A 27876-nucleotide genomic window follows, 5' to 3' on the forward strand; every position below is an offset into this window, starting at 1 on the left:
ATATACATCCAAGGAGGGGCTGGGGGCTACAGTATATACAGCACAGGAGGGGCTGGGGGCTACAGTATATACACCACAGGAGGGGCTGGGGGCTACAGTATATACATCACAGGAGGGGCTGGGGGCTACAGTATATACACATCACAGGAGGGGTTGGGGGCTACAGTATATACAGCACAGGAGGGTCTGGGGTTATAGTATACAGCACAGGAGGGTCTTGGGGCATAGACAGTACTTGAGGGGGCATACATAGTAGGCCTGTTTCAGATGTCAGTGATTCTGGTATGTATGTGCTAGTTTTTATATGTACCAGAATCACTGACCTATGCAGACACATTATAATCAATGGGTCTGCACACACATCATTGATTTTTCACTGACCGTGTCTCCGTGCGGCGTACATGCATATCAGTGATTGCCGCACAGAAACATGTCCTTTATTTTCTGGCATCACTGATGTCCCACAGACCACACTATGGTGTGATCCGTGAAATATGTACCAGAAAAACACGGACATTTAAAATAAAAAGCTTTTTCAACTCACCTTCTCCAGCGATGCTGAATTCGGCAGCTGCTCTCTGCTTCTTCCTGCCTGGTTCATTATGGCATGCATATTCATTTATGCAGCCAGAGCCGACCTGGAAGTAGCTGCAGGGGTGAGAGAGCGGTGGCTGGATGCTGAATCGCGGGACTCTTCAGCACCACGGAGAGCAGGAGCGGGGGCAGGTGAGTATATGTCCATGTGCAATCACGGAGTACGGATCACGTATCATCGATTGCACATGGACAACCACTGTGTGCCATGAATCACTGAGTATGAAGGAACATATGCATGTTTAACACTAGAACTACTGGACTCGTGACACCTATATAGAAATACATGGTGCAAAGTAGTCAAAATGACTACCTCAGTAGTTCTAGTGTTAACACGTCAGTGAAGAATGTCTGTGTTTTTCACTGAGGGGCATACATGTTACTAAGGGGTATACACATTATTGGGGGAAATAAACTTTACTGTGGGGCATACAAATTACTGGTAGCATAAATATTACTAAGGGGCATATAGCTCTGGTGTTGGGGCTTATACAGCTCTGGGGGCACATACAGCTCCGATGGGGGGATGGGGGCATACAAATCTGGTGAGGGGGCTAGGGGGCACACAGATCTGGTGAGGGGAGGGTGGAGGCATATAGCTCTGGTGAGGAGAGGGCTGCTGGGGCATACAGATCTGGTGAAGGGGGGCTGGGATACATATCTGGTGGGAGGGGGCTGGAGGCATACAGAGCTGGAGGGTGCTGGGGGGAATATAGATCTGGTGGGGGGGCTGGGGGATATACAAATCTGGTGTGGGGGCTGGGGGGTATACAAATCTGATGTGGGGGCTGGGGGCATACAGATCTGGTGAGGGGGGGTGGCTGGAGGCATATAGCTCTGGTGAGGAGAGGGCTGCTGGGGCATACAGATCTGGTGAGGGGGGGGCTGGGGGATACATATCTAGTGGGAGGGGGCTGGAGGCATACAGAGCTGGGGGATGCTGGGGGGCATATAGATGTGGTGGGGGGGCATACAAATTTGGTGAGGGGGCCATACAGATGTGGTGAGGGGGGTGGCTAGAGGCATATAGCTCTGGTGAGGAGGGGGTTGGGGCATACAGCTCTGGGTAGGTGGGGGGGGTCACATACATCGTTCCTTGGTGTTGCAGCTCCTCTTCCTCCAGTCTCTTCATCTGTGGACAGAGCTCAGCATGTTGCTCGGTAGCTCCGCCCACAGATGAACTTCCGTACACAAGCAGGTCAGCTGAGAGCAGTGAGTGCACGCTGAGCTGCAGGTGCCGATTTAAAGCGCCGGCAGCCAGGAAAATGCTGCTGCCGCCCACCCATAACAGCGGCAGCACACAGAGCAAGAGCAGTGAAGTAGTGCTCGGCTCTGCTCATGTGCATTAGGAAGGGGAGAAAGTCAGACGGGGAGAGAGCGGGACAAAAGCCTCACGATCGTGACACCGGGACACCCGCTGAAATCCGGTACAGTCCCGCTGTATCCGGGACGGTTGGGAGGTATGCCAATTGTAGCAATCTCTCAGCTGTGAGGAGCATTAGGTTTGTTCGGCAGAATCCACATGTGGCAATTACCTGCACATTTCCCATGCGGATTTTGTAGGGTCAAATTTACAGCGTAATACAGTACAAACAGTGTGGATAAAATTCAAAGGGGATTTCCACTACAAGGACAAGCCCTTCTGATTCCACTTGTTTCCTCCAGTTAAAATAAAACACCCTGTACTCACCTCCCATTCTGGTGCTGTTCAAGCACTGTTTGGGGCTCACGTCACGGGACATCACCACCGGCTTCTGTCTCCCCGCCTTCGGACCAAATGAGCAATCAACAGAAGTCAATGGCAGCAGCACTGTCACTTCCTCTTGATTAACGCGTTTGAACCAAAGGTGGGGGGAGAGAGAAGCCGGCGGTGATTGGACATCACAAGGTCATGTCAGCCCTGATCCGCAGTTACCAACAGCGCTGGAACGGCGCCAGAATGGGAGGTGAGTAGAGGGTCTTTTATTTTAACTGGGGGAAAAAAGTGGAATCAGAAGGGATTGTCCTACTAGTGGACAACCCCTTTAATTAAACTCATCTACATGTTATGAATATTATTTGCATGTAAATTGACATGGATTTTCAATTCTGCAGCATACTGATTCTTATTCTGCAGAATTCCTTATGGACTTCCCACTTGCAATGCCAGTATAAAATCTGCAGCAATTCCATAACAATGTTTTCTATATAACCCATATGTAACAAATGCAAACTTTGCTGTGAAATCACTTTTTTTTTGCTTTGAAAACCTGAGCGGATTTGCTTGCATCAGATTGGTCGTAGGTGTATTTAGCCTAAAGGTTTTTAGGCTTTAGGAAATTCTCATTCATTGACAGTAAACAAATATCTTGAAAATAGTAAGAAATTAAATTGAACTAGATCACCGAATTTCAGAAATTTTCAGTATAAGTTTAATAAACTTTACTTTAATAAAGAAAATAATTTGTAGAAACTTTAATGTAATAAACATTTAAGCAGAACAGTTGAGCTTTTACTTTAATTTTGTCAATCTTGGAAAACCTTCTACCAACTTTTAAGCTTCAAACATTTTTAATGGTCAGGAAAATACCACAAAATACAGAAACAATAGGCCCGATTAATCAATTGGCATCAATTCATCAACTGATTCATTAACTGGCATTGTTCACGGTCTTGATGTTGGACATACTAGAGTCAGATGCTCGTGATTCATGACGACGTGCCCGCCACTTATTGAATCGGGAGTGTCTGAGGGCTGGCGTGCGTCTGCATGCACCACACCACAAATCTCAGCCGGTCAGAGATTGGAGTAGGATTCCTGGTGTAGACAACGCCACTGCTGGTCATGAATTATATGAGCTGTGTTCTCCTGCTATCGCTGCGCCCCCATCCCACCCAATTTTGACACAGCTTGAAGAAACTGACTTTAAAACGCCAAAAGTTGTAAAAAGTTTTTGTAACTCCAAGTTGCTCCAAAACTCTGTGACCTTTCAAAGTTTTGATGAATCAGGCGCTATGTTTCCAATTCAGAACAGCAATCTTTGCATAGTAGGAAGTACATACTATTTGCAACCAGCATGATTTTAATTTATTATTCCATACCACATGTATAGGCTAACCACACTACATAATAAATCATAGATGAAACAATTTCATCATTATAAAGGAACTAGCTGTAGTACCTGGGCATTGCCCAGGATAGTAACTCTCTCTTTCTCTCTCCTAGTCTCTGTCTGTGTGTTGCTGTCTGTCACTTTCCTTGTCTGTCTGTGTCTATGTCTCTGTCTGTCTGTTTCTATCTCTCTGTCTGTCTTTGTATAAGTCTATCTGTCTCTATCTGTGTCTGTGTCTCTCTCTATCTCTGTCTCTAATCTGTGTCTGTCTGTCTCTCTCTTGCCCCGTCTCTCTCTTTCCAGGTCTGCCTCTTTCCAGGTCTGCCTCTTTCCAGGTCTGTCTCAGTCTGTCTCTTTCCCCGTCTGTCTCTGTCTGTCTCTTTCAGTCTGCATCTTTCACCATCTGTCGGTCGCTATCTCTCTGTCTCTTTCCCTGTCTGTCTTTGTCTCTCTCTCTGCCTCTCTCTCTGTCTTGTCTCTCTGTCCCTGTCTATCAGTCTCCCCACCGACATCATATTACCTCACACATAAGCTTCTTATACTAACAATGTCTTTTGTTCCTATAGCAACCATGTACAGCTGCTATTAAAACCAGTAGTTCCAGGCTCCATTTACTGTAATGAAGGCATGTTTTTTGGAGAGTAACTGTAAAGCGCGGGGTTAAATTTTCCTGTCAAAACATAGTCTACGACGTTCCCTGGGTCACATGAGGCATCTGTGCAAAATTTCGTGATTGTAAATGCGACGGTGCAGATTCCTTTAGCGGACATACACACATAAATACATACATACATACATACACTGAGCTTTATATATTAGATGAAGTAATAATAGTTGTCAAAAACATTTACACCACAGATGCAGGGGATATTTACCTAAAACTTACATATGTGCTGTGATGCAATGTTTAAAGAGGTGGTTCACTAGTCCGTTTTCATAGGCACATCAATATTATGTTGAGAAACATGGCTGCTCTCAAGTACCTTGTGTTGCCAATAGTGCCTGTGAGTGGCGTTATTGTGGTCCGCTCATCCCCTTTGTGTGACGCTCCTCCCCCGGGCTCCAAGACCTCTGATGTCGGGTGATTTCACGTCAACTTCCTGTTGACCTGATATCACTGGGAAAGGCTCCAGTCTTCCTGAGTGACCTGGCTGTGGGTAGTGTTTCACTGCTCGTCACAGACCAGCATCGCTCCTGCTTGCGGCGCTCTGCATTGAAAGAGGGAGCAGGGAGATGCTGGGCTGTGATACTGGGCTGTGCTAAGCAGTGAAACTCCGCCCGCAGACCAGTGACTCAGGAAGACGTGATATCACTAGACATCAGAGGTCATGGAGCCGGGGGGGTCACGCAAAGAGGATGAGAGGAGCACAATAGCACCTCTCACAGGCAGTATTGGCAACACAAGGTATTTGAGAGAAGCCTTGTTTCTCAACATTACATCGATGTGGCTATGAATACTAACTAGTGAACCACCCCTTTAAGCGGTTGACTATTCTACCTTTTATTTTGTCAGATGTGTTGGTGACATTGCAACATTTGCTAATATTTAAATACTAGCTGTAGTACCCGGGCATTGCCCGGGATAGTAACTGTCTCTCTTCGAGTTTCTGTCTGTCTGTCTCTGTCTGTATCAGTCTCTCTGTCTGTCTCTGCATCAGTCTCTCTGTCGGTCTATCTCTGTCTGTCTGTCGCTCTGTCTGTCTCGTTCCCCGGCTGTCTCGTTCCCCAGCGGTCTCGTTCCACGGCTGTCTCGTTCTACGGCTGTCTGTTTCCATGGCTGTCTCGTTCCACGGCTGTCTCGTTCCCCGGCTGTCTCGTTCCCCGGCTGTCTCGTTCCCCGGCTGTCTCGTTCCCCGGCTGTCTCGTTCCCCGGCTGTCTCGTTCCACGACTATCTCTATCCACGTCTGTCTCTTTCCCCGTCTGTTTCTTTCTCTTTCCTTGTCTCTTTACTTGTCTCTGTTCCTGTCTGGTTACTTGTCTCTGTCTCTTTCCTTGTCTCTTTCCTTGTCTCTCTCTCTTTCCCAGTCTGTCTCTTTCCCTGTGTCTTTCCTTGTCTCTTTTCCTATCTGGCTGTCTTTTTCCCTGACTGTCTCTTTCCCCGTCTGTCTGTGTCTGTCTGCCTCTTTGTCTGTCCCTCTCTCTCTCCTTATACTAACAATTTATTTTGTTCCTATAGCAACAAATTACAGCTCCTATTAATAACCTAATAGCTCACAGCTCCATTGACTCTAATGGAGGCAGGTTTTTGGAGAGTAATTGTAAAGCGTGGGGTTAATTTTTCCCGTCCAGACATAGTCTATGACGTTCCCTGGGTCACATGGAGTGTCTGTGCAAAATTTCATGATTGTAAATGTGATGGTGCGGATTCCTTTAGCGGACATACATACACACATACAGTACATACATACACACATATACCCAGCTTTATATATTAGATTAACAGTTCTCCTTCTGGACTTATTTCTGTCTTCTTCACAGACTGTACAGTTCTCCTGTTCTCAGAATGGCGGTTGGTGGAGCAACATGTGACCTGACCATCAGCTCCTCCAATTGAAAAACACTGCACGCGGGAAAACTGATTTTCAATTGGAGGAGACTAATTCTAATTGTAGTTGGTGTACACAGGACAACATATCTGGAAAACCAATCTGCATGCATACAAAAAAACTCATTTTTTTCTACCTAATGTACCTGAGTGTAGAAGAACAGCTGGTTTTCAAGATTTGCCACTTTAGACTTTAAATGGTCCTCATTAAGCTGGGCCTGTAAGACATGCACAGACAGGAATGGTAATGCAGGTGTTCTTAACAGGCATGTGCAATACTGTCAGGAAAGATCATCACCATGCCTAAAACATTACAATGCCTAAATCTCAAATGTGAAAACATACCAGCTGCACATACATACCTGGCTCCGCTCATCTGAAGACTCATCAGCCATACTTCCTGCCAATACTTTCTACTTCTTTCCTGTCATCAGCCTCAAACCCATCACAAAGGAAATGCTGAACAACCAGATCTGCTTAAATGTCAGATCCACCAAGAGATACCTATTTCTGATCCCATCACTTCTAACATATAAATCTATCTATCTAATATATACAGCTCTGGAAAAAATTAAGAGACCACTGCAAAATTTTCAGTTTTTCTGATTTTACTCTTTATAGGTATATTTTTGATTGAAATGTAAATTGTTCCTTTTATTCTATAAACTACTGACATGTCTCCAAATTTCCAAGCAATACATTTTGTATTTATTTTCTGAAAATTAGAAATGATCAAAATAGCAAAAAAAAATTCATTGCTTTCAGGCCTCAAATATTGCAAAGAAAACAAGTGCATAATCATTTAGAATCAACAATACTAATTATGTTTTAGCTCAGGAAGAGTTCAGAAATCAATATTTTGTGGAATAATCATGATTTTTAATCACAGCTTTCATGCGTCTTGGCATGGTTTCCATCAGTTTTTCACACTGCTTTTGGGTGACATTATGCCACTCCTGGTGCAAAAATTTAAGCAGCTTTTTGTTTGATGACTTGAGACTATCCATCTTCCTCTGGATTACATTCCAGAGGTTTTCAATGGGGTTCAGGTCTTGGGATTGGGCTGGCCATGACAGGGTGGTCTTTCATCCACACATTGATTGACCTAGCTGTGTGGCATGGCACATTGTCCTGTTGGAATAAACAGTCCTCAGAGTTGTGAAACATTGCCTGAGCAAAAGGAAGCAACTGTTTTTCCAGGATAACCTTGTATGTGGCTTGAGTCTTACATCCTTTGCAAAGTTTAATATGCCACCCTACCCCACAGGTCAGACATTTGAAGAATATGGGAGATAGTCATCACATGTAGTACACAACCATTACTTCCCAGAAATTACTGCAGCTCCTTTAATGTTGCTGTAAGCGTCTTGGCAGCCTCCCAGACCATTTTTTTTTTGTCTTTTCATCAATTTTTGAGGAACGTCCAGATCTGTTTAATGTTATTATTGTGCTACATTTAAGGAACTTGTTGTTGGCCACCTTCATAGTGTTCACGTCTATCTAATGAAAAAAATTTGAACACCCTTCTCCTGACTGATAACATTCAGCAATGAGATCCTTTTGCATTATTGCAAGCTATTTATGGACCATGGATTTTGCTATGCAATGCAACTAAGAAATGTTAGAAAAATGTCTCAGCTAAACGTAAATGGGTTTAATCACAATCACTTTAAATGATGGCAGCTGTGTACTGACTAATATTTAACATGAATTTAAATGTGATTAGCTAATTCTAAACACAACCACATCCCCAAGTTATAAGGGGGTGTTCACACTTATATAACCACATTATTTTAATTTATTACTTTTATTTTCCCCTTCAAAATGATTTCAGTTTGTTTCTCAATGGATTTGTACAGATTATGGGTGACATTAAAGGTGCAGAAATTTCTGAAATCATTCTTCTTCTTATGAAATTTTACATGACAAAATCCTTGAATTTTAACAGGGGTGTGTCGACTTTTTATATTCACTATATGTCCATTTATTTATTCACACTATATTCAATAGTCATATACAGTGGGTACTGAAAGTATTTAGACCCCTTTAAATTTTTCACTCTTTGTTTCATTGCAGCCATTTGGTAAATTAAAAAAAAACAACACATTTTTTTCTCATTAATGTGCACTCTGCACCCCATCTTGCCAGAAAAAAAACCAGAAATGTAGAAATTTTTGCAAATTTTTTTAAACAAGAAAAACTGAAATATAAAATGGTCATAAGTATTCAGACCCTTTTCTTAGTATTGAATAGAAGCACCTTTTGAGCTAGTACAGCCATGAGTCTTCTTGGGAATGATGCAACAAGTTTTTCACACCTGGATTTGGGGTTCCTCTGCCATTCTTCCTTGCAGATCCTCTCCAGTTCCGTCAGGTTGGATGGTGAATATTTGTGGACAGCCATTTTCAGGTCTCTCCAGAGATGATCAATTGGGTTTACGTCAGGGCTCTGGCTGGGCCAGTCAAGAAGGGTCACAGAGTTGTTCTTTCAGGATATCTCTGTACTTGGCCGCATTTATCTTTCCTTCAATTACAACCAGTCGTCCTGTTCCTGCAGCTGAAAAACAGCCCCATAGCATGATGCTGCCACCACCATGTTTCACTGTTGGGATTGAATTGGGCAGGTAATGAGCAGTACCTGGTTTTCTCCACACATACTGCTTAGAATTATCACCAAAAAGTTCTTTGTCTCATAAGACCAAAGAATCTTATTTCTCATAGTTGGAGTCCTTCATGTGTTTTTTTGAAAACTCTATGCAGGCTTTCATATGTCTTGCACTGAAGAGAGGCTTCCGTAAGGCAACTCTGCCATAAAGGTCGGACTGCTGGAGGGCTGCAGTTAGCCATTAAAAGGTATCACAAGATTATAATTTTGTTCCTCTCACTGAGAACATTCAATAAATTTTCCAAATCAAGTCCTATCAGTTTAAATAAACCCAGTTGGACTCCAATAAACGAGTAGAACCATCTCAAGGAGGATCACAAGGAAAGGGACAGCATGTGACTTAAATATGAGTGTTTGAGCAAAGGGTCTGAATACTTATGACCATGTGATGTTTCAGTTTTTTTTGTTTAATACATTTGCAAAAAATTTTACATTTCAGTTTTATTTCTGTCAAGATGGGGTGCAGATTGTACATTAATGAGACAAAAATGAACTTTTTTGAATTTACCAAATGGCTGCAATGAAACAGAGTGAAAAATTTAAAGGGGTCTGAATACTTTCCGTACCCACTGTAATTATGCATACAGTGATTGGGCATCTGGTTAATAAGTATCCTCAGTAACGGATACAAAGACTGTGAGCAGTTACAGGTATACAGTTCTCTTCTTTGGTTTTACTGCAGTTAGATCATTTCCATAGATTTTTCTCATTTGCTCATCAGTAATAGTTCAATATTGTATACTACATCAGTCAGTAATTACCGTCCATGACTTCTCTGAGGTTTGTACAAGTACAGTGAGAAGCTCCTGTAAAACACAAAGTTTCGTCTTCAGTTTCCGCTCCCTGTGCAGCGCTTCCTGCAAAAAGATAAGGGATCTCAATAAATACAAATTCTCATTTAACAATTTTATGTTGACCACAAACTTAGTGCAAATGTATTAATATCTCAGAACTGAAAAACCCTTTAGACAAATAAGTAAATAAATACCTGATCTAAGTTACTATAAAGTTATTTAAATTGGTCTAGAAAGCCACAATGACATGAGAAAATAAAGACTATGGCCCTGTGTCATGATGTGACTGCAAGATAGTGCTGGACAGGAAGCTCCTATGTTGTCCCTCACGCTAGGGGACCCTAGGCTATCCCTAAACTCAGGATTACCCCTAATGGTGGAGATGCCTGAGTCCCATGCCTGGCTAGTCTCCTGACTAGATCTAATATGTTACCCCATTCCTAGGGAAAGAAGGGACAGGAGTATGATGGAAACACATACAGGCGAAAATTAAAACTCAGACACACTGCAAACGTACAAGAACAAACAGTAAGAGACTAAGGAGAAAAGCAAGAGTAGAAAGGTAGCAACAAAAAGACATCAAGGGTTAACACCATAACCACTCACAGGAATAATGCACAACAACCACCAGTAAGCTGGGATAACAACACTTCACCAGAACAGTATAGGTAAACTATAGCTGATATTAATAAAATAATCCAGCCAGCATACATAAGAGAGGAGTGAATGTGATTGGCTCCCCCACAGCATGTGATCAAAGAGACTAATAAGCAGCCTAGCAGAGATTATCTGTTGCTAGCCTGCCAAAGCCTGTGGGTCGACACCTATGTTTCCCTGTGCTGATTACAGACCTCAGAAGTTAGCAGGCAGAGTTCCAGAATCTGTTGTTTTCACAGATCCTGACGCCGCCATGACAGTTGGCGATGCCTGCAAAAATCTCCTTGTGACATTCTGATTTATTAAAACTGGCGATTCATACCCCAGTCTTAATGAGAAGCGTTCAGGAATAAAATGTACTGAAGTCATTAGGAGGCGCACGCAACTTAATGAATAAGGCATATATTATGAGTGGTGTGCACCATATTGCACTTTGTCATTAATGTTACTCCTGTCAGGGAGTAAGAAATGTTACCACTTTTGATCAATTTGATTGGCAGGCTTAGCCAAGCTCCATCCCAATTCCTCCCCCGCTCCACCCAATCTGACAGAGCTAGCCAAAACTGGCACGAAAGCACCAAAAGTCACAAAATTAATGCGCAACTTTCAGGTGTAAACAGTTTGATGAATCAGCGCTTAAGTATTTTTGAACTTTTACCATTTCATTCCTGCAGCATACGTTTATATCAATGGGGAGGATTGTGTTTGTTAAGGTGAATCCCTGTAAATACACTGTGCTGGAAATGCACAGGACCAAGAACTATACTAGGTAAACAGAGCAAAGAATTAGATTTCTGAGCACTATATGTCTGGCTTTAGTTAAAAATAGATGCATTAAAAACTGCAGTGTGAATATACGTTTAGATCTCTTTAAGTATCTTTACTTACCATCAGGTATTCAGAAAGCTGAAGTAACTCCTGAAAGCATAAAAAGGTATGCAAGTTATAGAATTAAAATATAGTCTCTCGGGTTGTTATGGGCTCAGGTTACAATACAGTATTTTAACATACAGTGGTCTTTCCTGCAACTTGAAGGCCCATTAAAGATCTGCGCCACACACACTGATGATATGCGGAACATATGAATGCCTGAAAGATCCAACTAATCAGCATTGTCAATTCACTGGTAAAAGACCTTTATTTGGGCCCAGAATCCAACTGGAGGTCGGTGGCCTTGCTTAATAAATTTGCACTGAGGGAGGCCGCACAACTTTAGTCAGATTCTGGCAATGAGTCTGCATATTGCACACGTAACCACTAATCCTAACAGCGCATGCGATTTGAGAATTCATAAGCCTGTAGTCACATAGACAGACTGCAGACTTATCGATATGGATTGGACAACCTCTTTAATGAAATCTGGTAACAATATCCTTGTACTAGTGCTTAGAATGAGTACTAAAATGACACAAAGCCATTGAAGGGATAACTTATGCGACTTGAAGTTATCCCTAACCATGACATTTGCAGGTGAGAATCAGCTGTAGAACACGGCATGCACATGCTTTTATGGCGCAAGCTCAACCCCAGAGCCTGATCCATACACAACTTTAATTCCAAAAAAGTTTAGACACTGCAAAATGTAAAGAAAACAAGAATGCAATGAATTGGAAATCTCTCATAGCCATATTTTGTTCACAACAGAACATATATTACATATCAGACATTTTCCACATCACCTGGAAAGAATGAACTAATTTAGAAATGACGACAGCAGCACATCCCCAAAAAGTTGGGGAAGGGTTAACAAAAGGCAGGATATGTAAGTGGTACTAATAAAAAAACAGATGTAAGGTCAATTTATGACTAAGTCACATGACTGTTTAAAAAGAGCATGTTAGAGAGGCAGAGTCTCTCAAAAAATAAAGCTGGTCAGAGGGTCATCAATCTGTGAGAAGCAGCATAAAAAAAATTGGGCAAACGTATTCCACAATGTAATGATTAAGAGATTCTAGAGAAATACATCTGGCCAAGGAACAAGGCTGATGGTCAAAATTGGATGCCTGAGCATTTACGGGCCTTCAGGTGGCACTGCATTAAAAACAGGTATGGTTCAGTCACGCAAATCACTGCATGGGCTCAGAAATACCACCAGAAATCATTGCCCATGAGCAAAATTCGATGAGCAAAGTGTATTGAGTGCGGATGCGCCCACACTAGTCAGGTTCTGCCCTGGAGTATGCATATCACGTACTTGACCAACATTACTGGCGCAAACACCGACGAATCCTCATGGCGCACAGTGCATGCGCTTAGAGGTTTCACAAGTCTGAAGTCATAGAGAGTGGCACAGAGAGTGACTGCCGACTTTTCATTCCAGACTGGACAACCCCATTAAAGCTCTAACATGCACAGATAAGCCATACATCAACACATTCTAGAAACGCTGCCATCTTTTCTGTGCCAAAACCCATTTAAAATGGACTGCAGCAAAATGGAAAACTGTTTTGTGATCAGTTGAATCAAAGTTTTAAATTCTTTCTGGAAACCTGCAGACACAAGAGGAGAAGGACCATCCAGCTTGTTATCAGTGCACAGTCCAAAACCTTGCATCTCTGCAGGTATGAGTTTGCCTATGGCATGGGCAGCGTACACATCTTAAAGGCACTATCCATGCTGAGCATTATATAAAGGTTTTAGAATTACATTTGTTGCCATTCAGACAATGTCTATTTCAGGGAAGGCCCTGTATATTTCAGAAAGACAATGCTAAACAATATATTGCATCTATCATAATAGTATGGCTTAGTTGAAGTAGCCAGGTGACAGACTGGCCACCTGCAGTCCTGGCTACTGACCAATAAAAACATATGGTGCATTATGAAACGGAAACTCTGGCAAAGAAAACCCAGGACTGTTGAGCAGCTAAAACTCTATATCAGAAAAGAATAGGACAACATTGCTCTCCCAAAACTCCAGTAATTGGTACCTTCACTACCCAAATGTTTACAGATTGCTATTAAACGAAAAGTGGATCCTACACCATGGCAGACACGACCCTTTCTAAACTTTATTGATGTCTGTTGCTGCCATCAATTTCTAAATGCAAATTTTTTTATTTTCAAGATAAATGTAAAAACATCAAATGTTCACCATCTGATGTACTCTGAGTTCTGCTGCAAAATAAATATGGCTGAAAGTGATTTCCAAATCATTGCATTCTTTTTTTCTTTAAATTTTACACATTTTAAAATTGGGGTTATATTAGTTAACACTGGGAAAAACTTAATGTGAACTAGGGCTTTGCATGTGGGCTTCACAGTGGCTCAGTGGTTACCTCTTTTGCCTTGCAGAAATAGGTCCTCAGTTAAAATCAGGGCAACATTTGCATGTGCTCAATGTATTTCTGTGTATTTCCGTTTATGTACTTGTTTTTTTTCCCCACACTACAAAAATGTGCTGGTAGGTTAGACTTAATATTACAGTGGTCCCCGAAGTGTCTAAGCATGGTACACACCAGATATAAGAAGACTGGAGCCAGAGCCATAGTGTGAACAGGGACTGATGACAGTGATTATTTTCTGTGTACAGAGCTCACTTAAAACAATAAAACAGTGTTGGAGAAGATAGAAGAAAAGGGTTAGGGCTCATTCAGATGACCATGCATTTATCCAGGTCAGTTCCTGTTTTATTGCGGACCCACTGACAAGACCATCTTTGCAATGTGTTCTCTGTAGGATCAGATGGCACACGGAAGCACTTCCGTTTGCATCAGTTCCTACAAAAAAAACACGTAGGCCGCATGTCCATTCCGTTATTATGGATCATGTCCTATTCTGTTCCATAATTGTGGACCGTGACACAATACAACTCAATGGGTCCGCAAAATCCCATGGAAGCACTTCCATGTGGCTTCAGTCAGGTGCCCCTGCAGTCTGTGCCTCACTTCCACGCCAGCTCCTCGGCTCCTCGCACTGCAGTGTGTCAGCCTCTGCGGGGATGAGGAGCGCTGCAGTCAGGAGGTTAGCAAAGATCATTACCTGCCATGACGATTTCCGCTGCACTCCTGACGTCAGTGCTCGTCACTGATTTCCATTGCCCGCTGTGATATCACCTCCAGTCTCGCAGGAGCTTGTGATGTCACCGCTAGTCACATTCTCGGGCCACCACGAGACTTGTGGTGAGATTGCTGTGGTCATTGAATTCAGTGATGAGCGCTGATATCACAAGTTCAGCGGCGTTCATCACTTCAGGTAATGATCTGAGCTAACCTCTTGACAGCAGCACTTGTCATCCCCCGCGATGACCTGGGCTGACCTATTGATGTTAGTTCAGGTCAGTGCACTGCTCTCCCAGCAAATCGGGAACATTCTGTTCTTCACTGACTGGGACAGTGAGAATGGATCGTTGTGGGACTCCCTAATTGGATTTGTTTTTTCTTTCCAATAAATTGGTGAAAGAGGGAATGTTTTGGGAGTGTCTATTTTTTTTATTACTGACTGGGTTAGTGATGTTGGGTATGTGATAGATGCCATGACATCAATAACCTCAGGGCTTGATGCCAGGTGACATTACACAGCTGATTTCAACCCCATATATTACCCCGTTTGCCACCGCACCAAGGCACCGGGATAAGCTGGGGCGAATGGATGCGCCACTTCTGGGGCGGCTGCGGCCTTTAATTTTTTAGACTGGGGAGGGTCCAATAACCGTGGACCTCCCAAGTCTGAGAATACCAAACCACAGCTATCCGCTAATTAATTATTTAATTTAAAATAACAGCGTGGGGTGCCCTCTGTTTTGGATTACCAGCCAAGGTGAAGCTGCCAGCTGTGGTCTGAAGGCTGTAGCCTTCTGCTTCATCTTTGCTAACTACAAAAAATAGGGGGCACCCCACGTCGGTTTTTTATTTATTTATATTTGGGCTAAGTACAGGGCTAAACACCCTTTTGTGCCACATGAAAGGCACTAAAGGGTGCAAGATTACAAAATGCAGGGTAGTGAGACATTATATATGTCTTTTCTCATCTATATATCTATCTATCCTTTATCTATGTATCTGTATATCTATCTATCTGTCCTCTAGCTATGTATCTATCCATCCCTCTATCCAGCTATCCATCTTTCTAGCTTTTGACTGTATGTAACCCTCCTTCCGGTTTTTGTTTTTTTTTGCGGTCTGCAAAAAAAAATGGAAGGCACACAGATGACACACGGACTGTAAACGAAATGGATACGGATGTCACACAAATGCATCCGTGGATAAACAGGACCATTTTTTGCGGACCGCAAAAACTGGACGGTCGTGTGAATGTACCCTTAATCCGCACTGCCAGAAGAAGACCACTGAAGATCAATGGGAATTATGATATTTGATTTTCTTCAACGCGTTTCAGAGCCGTATGACTCCTTCTTCAGGAATAAAAATCAATAATGTACATTACCCAAATGATTTTTGTTCTAGTAGAAGGAGTCTTACGGCTTCAAAATGCGTTGAACAAGAAAATCAAATATCTTAATCCCCATTAATCTTCAGTGATCTTCAGTGATCTTCTTCTCGCAGCGCAGATTAACCCTTTTCTTCCATCTCCTCCAACGCTATCCTCCTGGGTTCTCCAGCAGCCTTCTACAACACGTGGTTATAGTAGTTTTGTCTGTAACACAACCGCACCAGGTTAGTGCACCTAATTTAATTCTTTCTGGTTCCATTGGATAAGACACAATCTGTGCCCCCCTTTCTTTGTCATTTCAGTTTTACTACAACAATAAAACAGTGTTAGAATATAAAACAAAAAAAAAATAATCAAAAATTATAAAATTCCAGATTATGTCATAACATCACATTACATAAACCAATAAAACAAAAATCCAGTGCGTCCTTACCCCATCCAATACAGCTATGGCACAACTATAAAAAAAAAAAAAAAAGAAACAGAATTCATACATCTCTATCAAAAACTGAAACCACAGCCAAAAATTAAGCATACAACAAGCATAAGCATGAAATCTATCTAAAAAGTCAGCAGTATATTTGCCAGTGAGCTCTGGGACTACAAGGGTCAATTAACCAGAGACTAGGCTATATACCCAGTTTCTTACCAGGCAAAGCTTCTAATTTTATTATACATGTGGTTTAAAGAGTTGTAACTAAGATATTTAAGTACTTTTTTTGCGTCTTTTTTCGCCATACATAGGGCTTCATTTTTATGTTACTGTGATATTCTCTTTTTTTCTTTTTGCTGTTATCAGGTGATATTGGTAGGAATTTAATTGTGTTTTTTCCCATTTTTTTCATGCCCACACAGGATCACTAAAATACATTTCAAAATTTGTTCCCCATTCAAAAGCACTTGAAGAATAATTGAAATGTTATTTTTTTTATTTCAGAAATCAATAGTACACATGAAAATAAGCAACTTTTGTGGTCAAAAGTGCACCCTTGAAATTGTTCTGGAAATGAAGTATTTCTCCCAGAAAATTTTTGCAACTACACATGCTTTATTATACGTTTATTTCTTTTGAATATATTGGAACAAAACAAAAAACAGAAAAAAAAGGCAAAATGGACATAATTTCACACAAAACCCCAAAAATAAGCCGGACAAAATTGTTGGCACTTTTACAAAATTGTGGGTAAACATTTTTGTTTCAAGCATGTGATGCTCATTCAAACTCACCTGTGGCAAATAACATGTGAGGGCTATATTAAAATCACACCTGAAACCAGATATAAAGGGGAAAAGTTGACTTAATCCTTGCATTGTGTGTTATACTAAGCTGAGGAGAAGAGAACTGTCTGAAGACTTGAGAACCACAATTGTTGAAAAATGTCAACAATCTCAAAGTTACAAGTCCATCTCCAGAGATCTTGGTGTTCTTTTGTCCTTGGTGCGCAAAACTAATGAAAGTTTGCAACACAGGATAGTCCGGATGGTGGATAAGCAGCCCCAATCAAGTTCCAAAGAAATTCAAACTGTCCTGCAGGCTCAGAGTGCATCAGTGTCAGTGCAAACCAGTGCTTTTTTTGCGGTGGTACGCGTCGGTACAGCGGACCGGAAAATCTGAAGAGTGCTGAGGATAATTCCTCTGGCTCTGTCCACATGGCTAATTTGTAAATTTGCTACATCATCAGATATTGGCTGGAGCGGGGTGACCTCTGTGTCTCTCCCCCCTCCGATCTGATTGGAGCTAGCATCCATGTGACGCTATCCCTCCAATCAGATGTGGAGGGGCGGTGGGTGCCCGCCCTCTTCAAGATGTTTATAGACGCTGAAGATCGAGGTCACGGCTGGTCACCCCGATCTGCCGCCATCCGGTAAGGTATTTGATCCCCTGTGCTGTCTTCCACTCCCCCCCCGACCTCCGTTGCCCCCCGTCGTCCGATTCAAACCCCCCCACCGACCTCCGCTCACTCCCACCTGCCCTGTAATCACTGTGCTGCTCCTGCCGCCGGCGATCGGGTTCCCAAGTGCTCGCCCCCCCCCCGTCCCCCAGTGCTCACCCCCCCACCCCCCAGTGCTCACCCCCCCGTCCCCCAGTGCTCATCCCCCCCGTCCCCCAGTGCTCATCCCCCCCGTCCCCCAGTGCTCATCCCCCCCTGCTTCCCCATGCTACCACCGGCGCCATGTCCGCTCCCAGCTGCTAAGCGGGAACACTAGTAAAAAAAATCTAACACTTACCGGTCTGCAGCCTCCTGGGACACGTGTGATCGGCTTCAGGACCTGCCGGTAATCAGGTGATGCAGTCACGCTACGAAATCAGCTGACAGTCTAAGTCCAGCGGTGGGGCCGGCTTTTTACCACCCAGCTGATTAAGCGATCAGGTGATGCTCTGAGGTGACTGCAGCAGCTGATTACCAGCGGCTCCTGGAGCGATCAGTCGTGTCCCGGGATTTTGCAGACAGGTGAGTAGTTTTTTTTTTTTGCACTGATGCATCAGCTGATTGTATAACCGGCTTTTATACAATCAGCTGATGTGTCATGTGATTCATGTCCTTGAGCCTGACACATCATCTGATCACTTTGCCTTCCAGCAAACCGATCAGATGATATTGAATCCGGATTGGACAGCGCGGGACCCTTGACCCAGGATTACTGCAGAGGGGGGGTTCTTTATTTCAATAAGGATGGAGTCACTAATTGTGTTGTGTTTTATTTCTAATAAAAATATTTTCTCTGTCTTGTGTTTTTTTTTTATCTTTACAAGAAATTTATGGTGGCCATGACTCTATAAAGACTCTATAGAAACTGGGTCTGTTCCACTGGATTGGCGGCTAGCAAATGTGGTACCAATATTCAAAAAAGGGTGTAAAAGGGAACCTGGAAACTATAGGCCGGTAAGCTTAACATCTGTTGTGGGTAAAATGTTTGAAGGGTTTTTAAGGGATGCTATTATGGAATGTCTCAATGTTAATAATTGTTTAACTCCATATCAACATGGATTTATGAAGGATCGCTCCTGTCAAACTAACCTGATCAGCTTCTATGAGGATGTAAGCTCTCACATGGACCGAGGAGAATCATTGGATGTCATTTATCTCGACTTTGGTAAAGCATTTGACACTGTCCCACATAAAAGACTGCTAAGTAAAATGAGAAAGCTTGGGCTCGGGGAAAATGTGTGTAGATGGGTAGGTAGCTGGCTTAGTGGTAGAAAACAAAGAGTGGTTATTAATGGCGCATACTCAGATTGGGCCAGGGTTACTAGTGGGGTGCCACAGGGGTCTGTATTGGGCCCCCTACTATTTAATATATTTATTAATGATCTGGTGGATGGTTTACACAGTAAAATATCAGTATTTGCAGATGATACAAAACTATGTAAGGTAGTTAACACAAAGGAGGACAGTTTGCAACTACAGATGGATTTGAGTAAATTGGAGAATTGGGCTGAAAAATGGCAAATGAGGTTTAACACAGATAAGTGTAAGGTTATGCACATGGGAAGGAGAAACAGATGCTACGATTACTTACTAAATGGGAAACCGCTGGGGAAATCAGACATGGAAAAAGACTTAGGCATCTTAGTCAATAAGAATCTAAATTGGAGTGCCCAGTGTCAGGCAGCAGCCACCAAAGCAAATAGGGTGATGGGATGCATTAGAAGAGGTCTGGGGGCACGAGATGAAAACATTAATCTCCCTCTGTACAAATCACTCGTCAGACCACACTTGGAGTATTGTGTGCAATTTTGGGCGCCGGTGCTCAAAAAAGACATTATTGAACTTGAAAGGGTTCAGAGGTGGGCTACTAAAATAATAAATGGAGTGGGTGCATTACAATACACGGAAAGGTTATCAAAATTAGGTCTATTTACTGTAGAAAAGAGAAGACTTAGGGGAGACCTAATAAATATGTACAAATATATCAGAGGGCCATATAGAGATCTCTCCCATGATCTGTTTGTACCAAGGACTATGACAAGAACAAGGGGGCATTCTCTTCGATTGGAGGAAAGAAAATTCCTACATCAGCATAGAAGAGGGTTCTTCACGGTAAGAGCAGTGAGGCTCTGGAACGCTCTTCCTGAGGAAGTGGTGATGGCCAACTCACTGAATGAATTTAAGAGAGGAATGGATGCTTTTCTTGATAGCAAAAGTATAGAAGGTTATAAATAGCATAATATTACAGGTAGATAGAAGAGCGACCAAGATTATTAGAGGAATGGCTGGGCTGCAATACCAAGACAGGTTATTAAACTTGGGGTTATTTAGTTTGGAAAAACAAAGGCTTAGGGGGGATCTAATCACAATGTATAAACATATGAGGGGACAGTACAGAGACCTTTCCAAAGATCTCTTTACACCTAGGCCTGCGACTGGAACACGGGAGCATCCGCTACGTCTCGAGGAAAGAAGGTTTAATCATAATCACAGACAAGGATTCTTTACTGTATGAGCATTGAGAATATGGAACTCTCTGCCGCATGGTGTTGTAATGAGTGATTCACTACTAACATTTAAGCAGAGCCTGGACGCCTTTCTTGAAAAATATAATATTACCAGTTATGTATATTAGATTTTATGACAGGGTGTTGATCCAGGGAACTAGTCTGATTGCCGTATGTGGAGTCAGGGAAGGAATTTTTTTCCCCATTGGAGCTTATTTGACACATTGGGGTTTTTTTGCCTTCCTCTGGATCAACATGTTAGGCTATGGGTTGAACTAGATGGACTTAGAGTCTTCCTTCAACCTTAAAAACTATGAAACTATGAAACTATGAAATATTGGCGTGACACCATAAATTTCGGGCTTAGGGCCAGTTGATAATATACAGCTGGCCCTTACCCCTTATTACCCAGCGAGCCACCCAGCTCCAGGGCCGCTAGAAGAGTTGGATACAGCACCAGAATATGGCGCTTCTATGAAAGCGCCATTTTCTGGGGAGGCTGCGGACTGCAATTCGCAGCAGGGGTGCCCAGAAAGCTTGGGCACTCTGCGCTGCGGATTCCAATCCCCAGCTGCCTAGTTGTACCTGGCTGGAAACAAAATTTGTGCGAAGCCCACGTCATTTTTTTTTTCTTAAATTATTTCATGAAATAATTAAAAAGAGGGCTTCCCTATATTTTTGGTTGTCAGCCGGGTACAAATAGGCAGCTGGGGGTTGGGAGCAGCCCGTACCTGCCTGCTGTACCTGGCTAGCATACAAAAATATGGCAAAGCCCACGTCATTTTTTTTTTTTTACATTTTACGTTTTTGGGCAAAAAACTCCTACATACAGTCTTGGCTGAAGGATGCTGAGCTTTGTAGTTCAGCAGCTGCTGTCTGATCTCCTGCATACACTAGTGGATGGAGTATGCTGAGCCTTGTAGTTCTGCTCCCCCTGCCTCTCTCTCCTGCATACACTAGTGGATGGAGTATGCTGAGCCTTGTAGTTCTGCTCCCCCTGCCTCTCCTGCATACACTAGTGGATGGAGTATGCTGAGCCTTGTAGTTCTGCACCCCCTGCCTCTCTCTCCAGCATACAGTACTGTATGTAGTATGTAGCAAACCGTGCACAGGATCTACCGGCAGCACGACAGCACTCCCTCCCACTCCTCAAACTTGTCCGCCAGCTGACAGATCCTCCCTCCCCACACCCCCCTCCTCAACTCCTCAATTTTGGCTGCCGGCGCCTAACAGCACCCTCCCCCCCCCCCCGCTCCTCGTCTCAGAGATGCGTACCAGCTAATATTTTCTTACCAAAAAAGCACTGGTGCAAACTATCCTTCAACAGTTGAAAGATAGTTTGAAATGAAATGCTATGGCAGAAGACCTAGGAGGACCCCACTACTGACACAGGAACACAAAAAAAATCTAGACAACAATTTGCCAAAATGTACTTAAGTAAGCCAAAATCGTTCTGGGAAAGCATCTTGTGGACAGATGAGACCAAAATGGAGTTTTTTGATAAAGCACATCATTCTACTGTTTACCGAAAACATAATGAGGCCTACAAAGAAAAGAACACAGTGCCTACAGTCAAATATGTTGGAGGTTCAAGGATGTTTTGTGGTTACTTTACTGCCTCTGGCAGTAGTGCCTTGTCTGTATGCAAGGCTTCATGAAATCTGTAGATCAGCAAAGGATTTTGGGATTTTGGGTGGCAAAGTAGTACCCAGTGTCGGAAAACATGGGTCTTCCAGCAGGACAATGACTCAAAATATACTTCAAGAAGCACCCAGAAATGAATGGAAACAAAATTCTGGAGAGTTCTGAAGTAGCCAGCAATGAGTCCGCATCTAAATCCCATTCAATATCCGTGGAGAAATCTTAAAATTGCTGTTTGGGAGAAGACGCTTTCAAATATGAGAGACATGGAGCAGTTTGCGAAATAAAAGTGGTACAAAATTTCAGTTGAGAGGTGTAAGAAACTTGTTGATGGTTATAGGAAACAATTGATTGCAGTTATTTATTCCAAAGGGTATACAAGTTGAGGGTCCGGTCCTTTTCTGGTGTTTTCTGTGAAATTATGTCTAATTTGGCTTTTTTTTGTTTTTGTTTTTTTGTGTTGTTCCAATACACACAAAGGAAATAAACGTGTAAGACAAAAAATGTGTAATTGCAAAATTTTTGTGGGAGAAATACTTAATTTTTAAAAAAAAAAAATGTTCAATGGCGCCAAGGCTTTTGGTCATGATTGTTTCTTGTCAGATAAATCTGCTTCTTTCTGCTATTGGATACTGATGGCCGAGCCCAAACTGTAAAGTTCGGGTTTTGTACCAGACACCTAGCGTCCATGCATATACCCCGAAAACAGACTTTTCTGGGAAGTCTGTGTTACTATTCAGGTTTGTCTACCCTGATAAAAATTTTAAAAAAAGGTTAGCAAAATTGATTAGTTGTGGAATGAAAAAATAAATAATTGAAGAAAAAAAAAATGGTGTAGGGTCCTCCATATATTGATGCCCAGCACAGATAAAGCAGACGGCTGCAGACTGCAGCCTCCAGCTGTGTACATTTTAAAAAATTGCATGCGGTGCCCTCCAATTTTAATACCCAGCCAAGATAAATCCGACAGCTGGGGGCTGGTATTTTCAGGCTGAGGAGTCCCATGGTTATTTCCCTCCCCCCACCCAACCTAAAAATAGCAGCCTGCAGCCGCCCACTATTGTCGCATCCATTAGATACGACAATTCCGATGCTTTACCCATTTAACCCAGCTCCTCCTAATTCCCCGTGTGCGGTGGCAATTGGGGTAATATAAGGGGATAAGAACTTTATGACAGCTGTGATTTGTCAAAAAAAATCACAGCAGTCATAAAGATCAAGGTTAGTAATAGGGAGGAGTCTCTGAAAGCTCTCCATTACTAACCCTGTAAGTAAAAAGAAATAAACACAAAATACACAGAAAAATCTGTTTGGTTTTTTTTTCTTTAAAAAATAAAACATCATCTTTCTCCAATTTCTTAACCCCCAGAACACCCTGCAGGTCAGATGTAATCCACAGACACAACATCCCACGACAATCCTGGCTCTGCTACATCTTTTATCAAGTCCAGCCAGACTCACCGAGTCCGAACATCTGCGGGTTCGCCCATCTCTACTCCTGGATTGATATTTCACTTTCAATACATAGGTGAAATCTGTAAAATCTGTTTTCAGTGAAGACAGATTTTCCCACTATCAAAATAGAAGACAGATTGTGCTTTTAAAATTCCATTTGGACTGGATTATGAGGGATCAACTAGAGGTAGGCACAGACATTCTGCTGTAAGTTTTCCTGAAGTCTTCAGTGTAGGAGGAGAAAAAGGGGTTAAACCCGCGCAATCCGCCAAATAAGATGTAGAGATGTTGATAGTTTAATCACTCTTTTATTCCATAGGTCTACGCGTTTCAAGGTGCAGGGACCTCTTCCTCAGGACCAGAAAATCAACATATTGATGTTGATTTTCTGGTCCTGAGGAAGAGGTCCCTGCACCTTGAAACGCGTAGACCTATGGAATAAAAGAGTGATTAAACTATCAACATCTCTACATCTTATTTGGCGGATTGCGCGGGTTTAACCCCTTTTTCTCCTCCTACACTGAAGACTTCTGCACGTGGGGCCGCGGCAGTCACCATTATCCTATGCTATCTACGGTGGTTGTGACCCTTCACAACCATTTTTGGTGAGTGTATTTATCTATATATTAACCTGTACTTATCTGGTAAAACCCTATCAGCGCTTCTGTTTTTCAGCACTATTATCTGTAAGTTTTCCTGAAACAGTTACAATTTGCCATAAAACTCTGAGTGCCAACTGTCATGTCATATCTCAGTAGTGGTAAAATTTAAATTCACTGAAGATGGATTCTACTCCTGAATTGAGAGTAAATGATAAGTCAAGGAGGAGAAGAGTAGATTTCTCTAATGAGATACAGTGCCTTGCGAAAGTATTTGGCTCCCTTGAATTTTTCAACATTTCAGGCTTCAAACATAAAGATAAAAATTTTAACATTAGTGAAGAATCAACAAGTGGGACACAATTGTGAAGTTGAACGAAATGTATTGCTTATTTTAAACTTTTTTTAAAATATGTGCCATATTATTCGTCCCGTTTACTTTCAGTGCAGCAAACTCACTCCAGAAGTTCATTGAGGATCTCTGAATGATCCAATGTTGTCCTAAATGACTGATAATGATAAATATAATCCACCTGTGTGTAATCAAGTCTCCATATAAATGCACCTGCTCTGTGACAGTCTCTGTTTAAAGCACAGATAGAATCATGAAGACCAAGGAACACAACAGGCAGGTCAGTGATACTGTTGTGGAGATGTTTACAGCCGGACTTGGTTGCAAAAAGATTTCTAAAACTTTAAACATCCCAAGGAGCACTTACTTTCCCAGTAAGGGGCATCAGCGTTCGGCCTCGCCTGCCTCACTGGTAGCTCTCGGAGATGGACTCCTGCGGCCCCAGCAGCCTCTGCTATGCCACGCAATGGCCGAGCTGGCAGCTCCTCAGGTTCTGCCTCCGCCACAATGGGAAAAGGGACCGACTGCTCCGCAGCCGGGGGTGCAGAGTCCAGGTGCTCCGTATCAAGGTACGGGCCCGGTGATGCGGCCAAGTCTGGTCGGGCCGGTGCTGGGGTAGCCGCTGCCGTGGCCTGATCGGGTGGTTGAGTCGGAAGCTCTGCTGCAGCTTGCTCTTGGTAAATGGGGTCTGAAGGTTCCGCTGCTGATGTTGGGATAGGCAGCTCGACGTCTGCCGAGGACGAGGGTGACGGTGGCGGAGCGCTTGCATCGAAGAGGGGCAGACCGGACCCCGCAGCCATATAGGCCGGATCAACCAGGGCTGGGTAGCTGCTTACTCGCTCCTCACGTGGGACTTCAATCTCACGGGCTTGCACCGCCATTGCCAGGCTCCTCATCTCTTCCCTCCAGTGGTTCAGGATAAAGAGGAACTGCGTCCGCATCCTCCTGCAGAGCTGTTAAGTTTCTTGCTCGATCCAGGTCGCGGTCCCAGGAGCAGCGCGCTCCGGTGACCAGTCTCGTGCAGCCGCCATCTTGCCTCTGCGGTACCCAGGAACGTTATGGCAGAGTCCTGGCGTCCCTGCTCCACTTACGCTGTTACATCCCATCATGCCGCCTCGGTTTTCACCAGCCACTCACTTCTGCGCTGAGGCCCTCTGGGAACTTTCGGTTCTGGGCAAATTCTCAGGACGAAAGGCGGGGCTTCGGCTTCATGCGCTTATGGCCCAGAAGATAGCTTTTTGGTGCCAAAGATGGCGGAAAATGGCGGGAACGTGACTTTTGACATGCAGTTTTGCTTTTCAAGGCGCACGTCACCCAGGTTACTGGGCCCAGTTCGTATCCTGTTTGTGATGCCAACGTTTTTGAGGTGTGCCGCCCCAGCAGCGGATCAAACTACTCGGGTCCAGGAATGGTGTTCGTTCGTGGCTCGAGGGTTTCAAAATCCGGGGGCTCAGGGGCCACACTCAAATGTAAAAGGGAGTATTTACAGGGGATTTGGTTTAGTTCGTGACGCCACCCGTGGTGTGTGGTAATTGGGAGTACTGCCGCTGCCGTTGGGAGTACCCGGGGTGATGGAGTGGGGCAGCTAGGTGGCATTGCCCTCCACGGGTAGGGGTAGGCCCTGGGACTCTGGATGATGATGCGGGGACGCAGTGCAGGGGGTCAGTTGGGTACTCACTCAGCAATTAAGCAGACAATGACAACAGTGTAAGCCAACTCTCTGAATGCCGCTGCCTCTCAAGGGGAGCGTGTCCGCGTCCCGTCCCCTGCAGTGCTGTGGGTGGTCTGTAACCTGCCTCCTGGCACTAAGTTTTACATTATCCGGTGTAGTCCGGTAGCTTGGAACTATCTGGGCCCCACTCCACACTGTGGCTAAGTGGAGGAGCCTGCACTCAGGGCTCACGCTTGGGATTTCAGTGGGCTACTTGCTAGGAAAGCCCTATCCTCCTCGTTGCGCTAGTGCCCCGATTTTGGAGCTTGTGGGATCAGTCCATAAAGGCTCTGTTCTCCTCAGGTTAATTGCCGGGTTGCCTGAAGCTTCTCCCCGACCTAGGGTCCGTGTACCCCGTCGTGCTTTCGGTCCCGAACTGGTGTTAGGACCAGGCTGCCAGCCGTCCTCCTCAATGGGTTCCAGGCACCTAGCCTCAATCCCCTGTGACTGGGGGTCCGACTCCTCTAGTTCCAGACCACCGTCTGCGACCTAGTTTTCCTCTCCCCTGGGATCTCCAACTCCCAGCTCCCTCAGAGCTCCTCACAGCTCGAGGGTCAGTCCTCAACTGATTGACCTCAACACCTCCCACTTCCCTGTCTGACCCCTAGGTGGGCGGCCCTATTCCTGCTTAAGCAGCCAACTGGTGTGATTCACAGGTGTGGTGCAAAGTGTATCTAGAATTTGTGAATGCTGATGAAGGCAGCACCGCAGGATAGAGACCCAGAACCATGGGGGGTTGAATACTGCATGGGTGGGACAGTTTGTGCAGTACCCAGTGACGACCTGAATAGTCCAGGGGCGTCACACTAACACAGATTATATATTTTAGCAGTGCCTGCTCATTGCATAATTGTCACAAGGGTGACATTTGGCACCTGGGTGCACAGGAAATTTAATCTGTTAGTATTGATAAGTGAACCCGAACTGTAAAGTTCGGCGTTTGTACCGGACCCCGGGTGTCCGGGGCTCGAACTTGAACACTGACGTTTCACGGAAGTCCTTGTCAGAGTTCGGGTGCTGTTCGTATACTTATAAAGTTTGTTAAAAGGCTGCAGCGCAGGCAATTAACAAGCTTCTCAGCATTCAGAAAATGCCTGTACACTGCTATGAACAAAATAAAAATAAAAAAGCAGACAGCTGGGGGCTGCAGCATATGGGGGCATACACATTACTGGGGAGCATACAAGTTACTGGGGGGTATACACATTACTGGAGGGACATGTTACTAGGGGGGCATACACATTTTTGGGGCGCATTCACATTACTGGGGCACAGACATTACTGGAGGGGCATACAGCTCTAGGGATGCTGGCTGTCGCTCCTGTTTATCTGTGGGATGGGAGCGCATTGAGCGCTAACTCCGCCCACAGATTAACTCTTTCCTACAATGCACGTGAAGTAGTGAATGCTGCATGTGCGTGATCACACACTAAGTGCCAGTTTAAAGGGTCAGCAGCCAGCAAAGAGTGGCTGCCGACCCGAGCATTGTGGTCCCTGAAAATCTTCCCGGGAGCTGAAAAAAGATCCCTGGGTGCTGACGCCGGCCCGGGCAATTGGGGTAGTACTTTTGGGATTGATGTCAGCTGTGAATGGACACCCCTATTACTAACCCACTAAGTGTACACTTAAACACACACAGGAAAAAAAATAATTTATTTGACTAAAGACAACCCAACACTCCTTCATTCACCAAATTATTATTTTTAAAAAATCCTCAAAGTTACAACATTATCCAATGGTTTAATGTCCATGATACCCATTGAATGCTATGGAGCCTCGTTCTGAGAACCAGGCTCCATAGGTCACTTGTGGCCAGTGGCAGGCACAAAATTTCTCACGCTTGTGATACATTCCATGCCATCCGCTGACCGAGAGTGACCTATGGGGTCTCTTCCTCAAATGCTCAGAACAAGGCTCCATAGTATTCGATGGACGTCTTGGGA

At 43.8% G+C, this 27876-nt stretch overlaps 1 protein-coding gene across 1 annotated transcript in view; it reads right to left on the reverse strand.

Moving 5' to 3' along the window:
• Positions 1-27876, reverse strand: part of TRAF3IP3 (TRAF3 interacting protein 3) — a 77896-nt gene that overhangs the window by 29852 nt on the left and 20168 nt on the right. Inside the window, exons 5-8 of the mRNA XM_075335634.1 lie at positions 16171-16195; positions 11236-11265; positions 9658-9753; positions 6379-6450 (exon numbers count right to left, since the gene is read on the reverse strand). Coding sequence (XP_075191749.1) covers positions 6379-6450; positions 9658-9753; positions 11236-11265; positions 16171-16195 — 223 coding nt within the window. The remainder of the gene's footprint in view (positions 1-6378; positions 6451-9657; positions 9754-11235; positions 11266-16170; positions 16196-27876) is intronic.

Source organism: Anomaloglossus baeobatrachus, chromosome 2 (assembly GCF_048569485.1).
Source record: "Anomaloglossus baeobatrachus isolate aAnoBae1 chromosome 2, aAnoBae1.hap1, whole genome shotgun sequence".
NCBI classification, from domain to species: Eukaryota; Metazoa; Chordata; class Amphibia; order Anura; family Aromobatidae; genus Anomaloglossus; species Anomaloglossus baeobatrachus.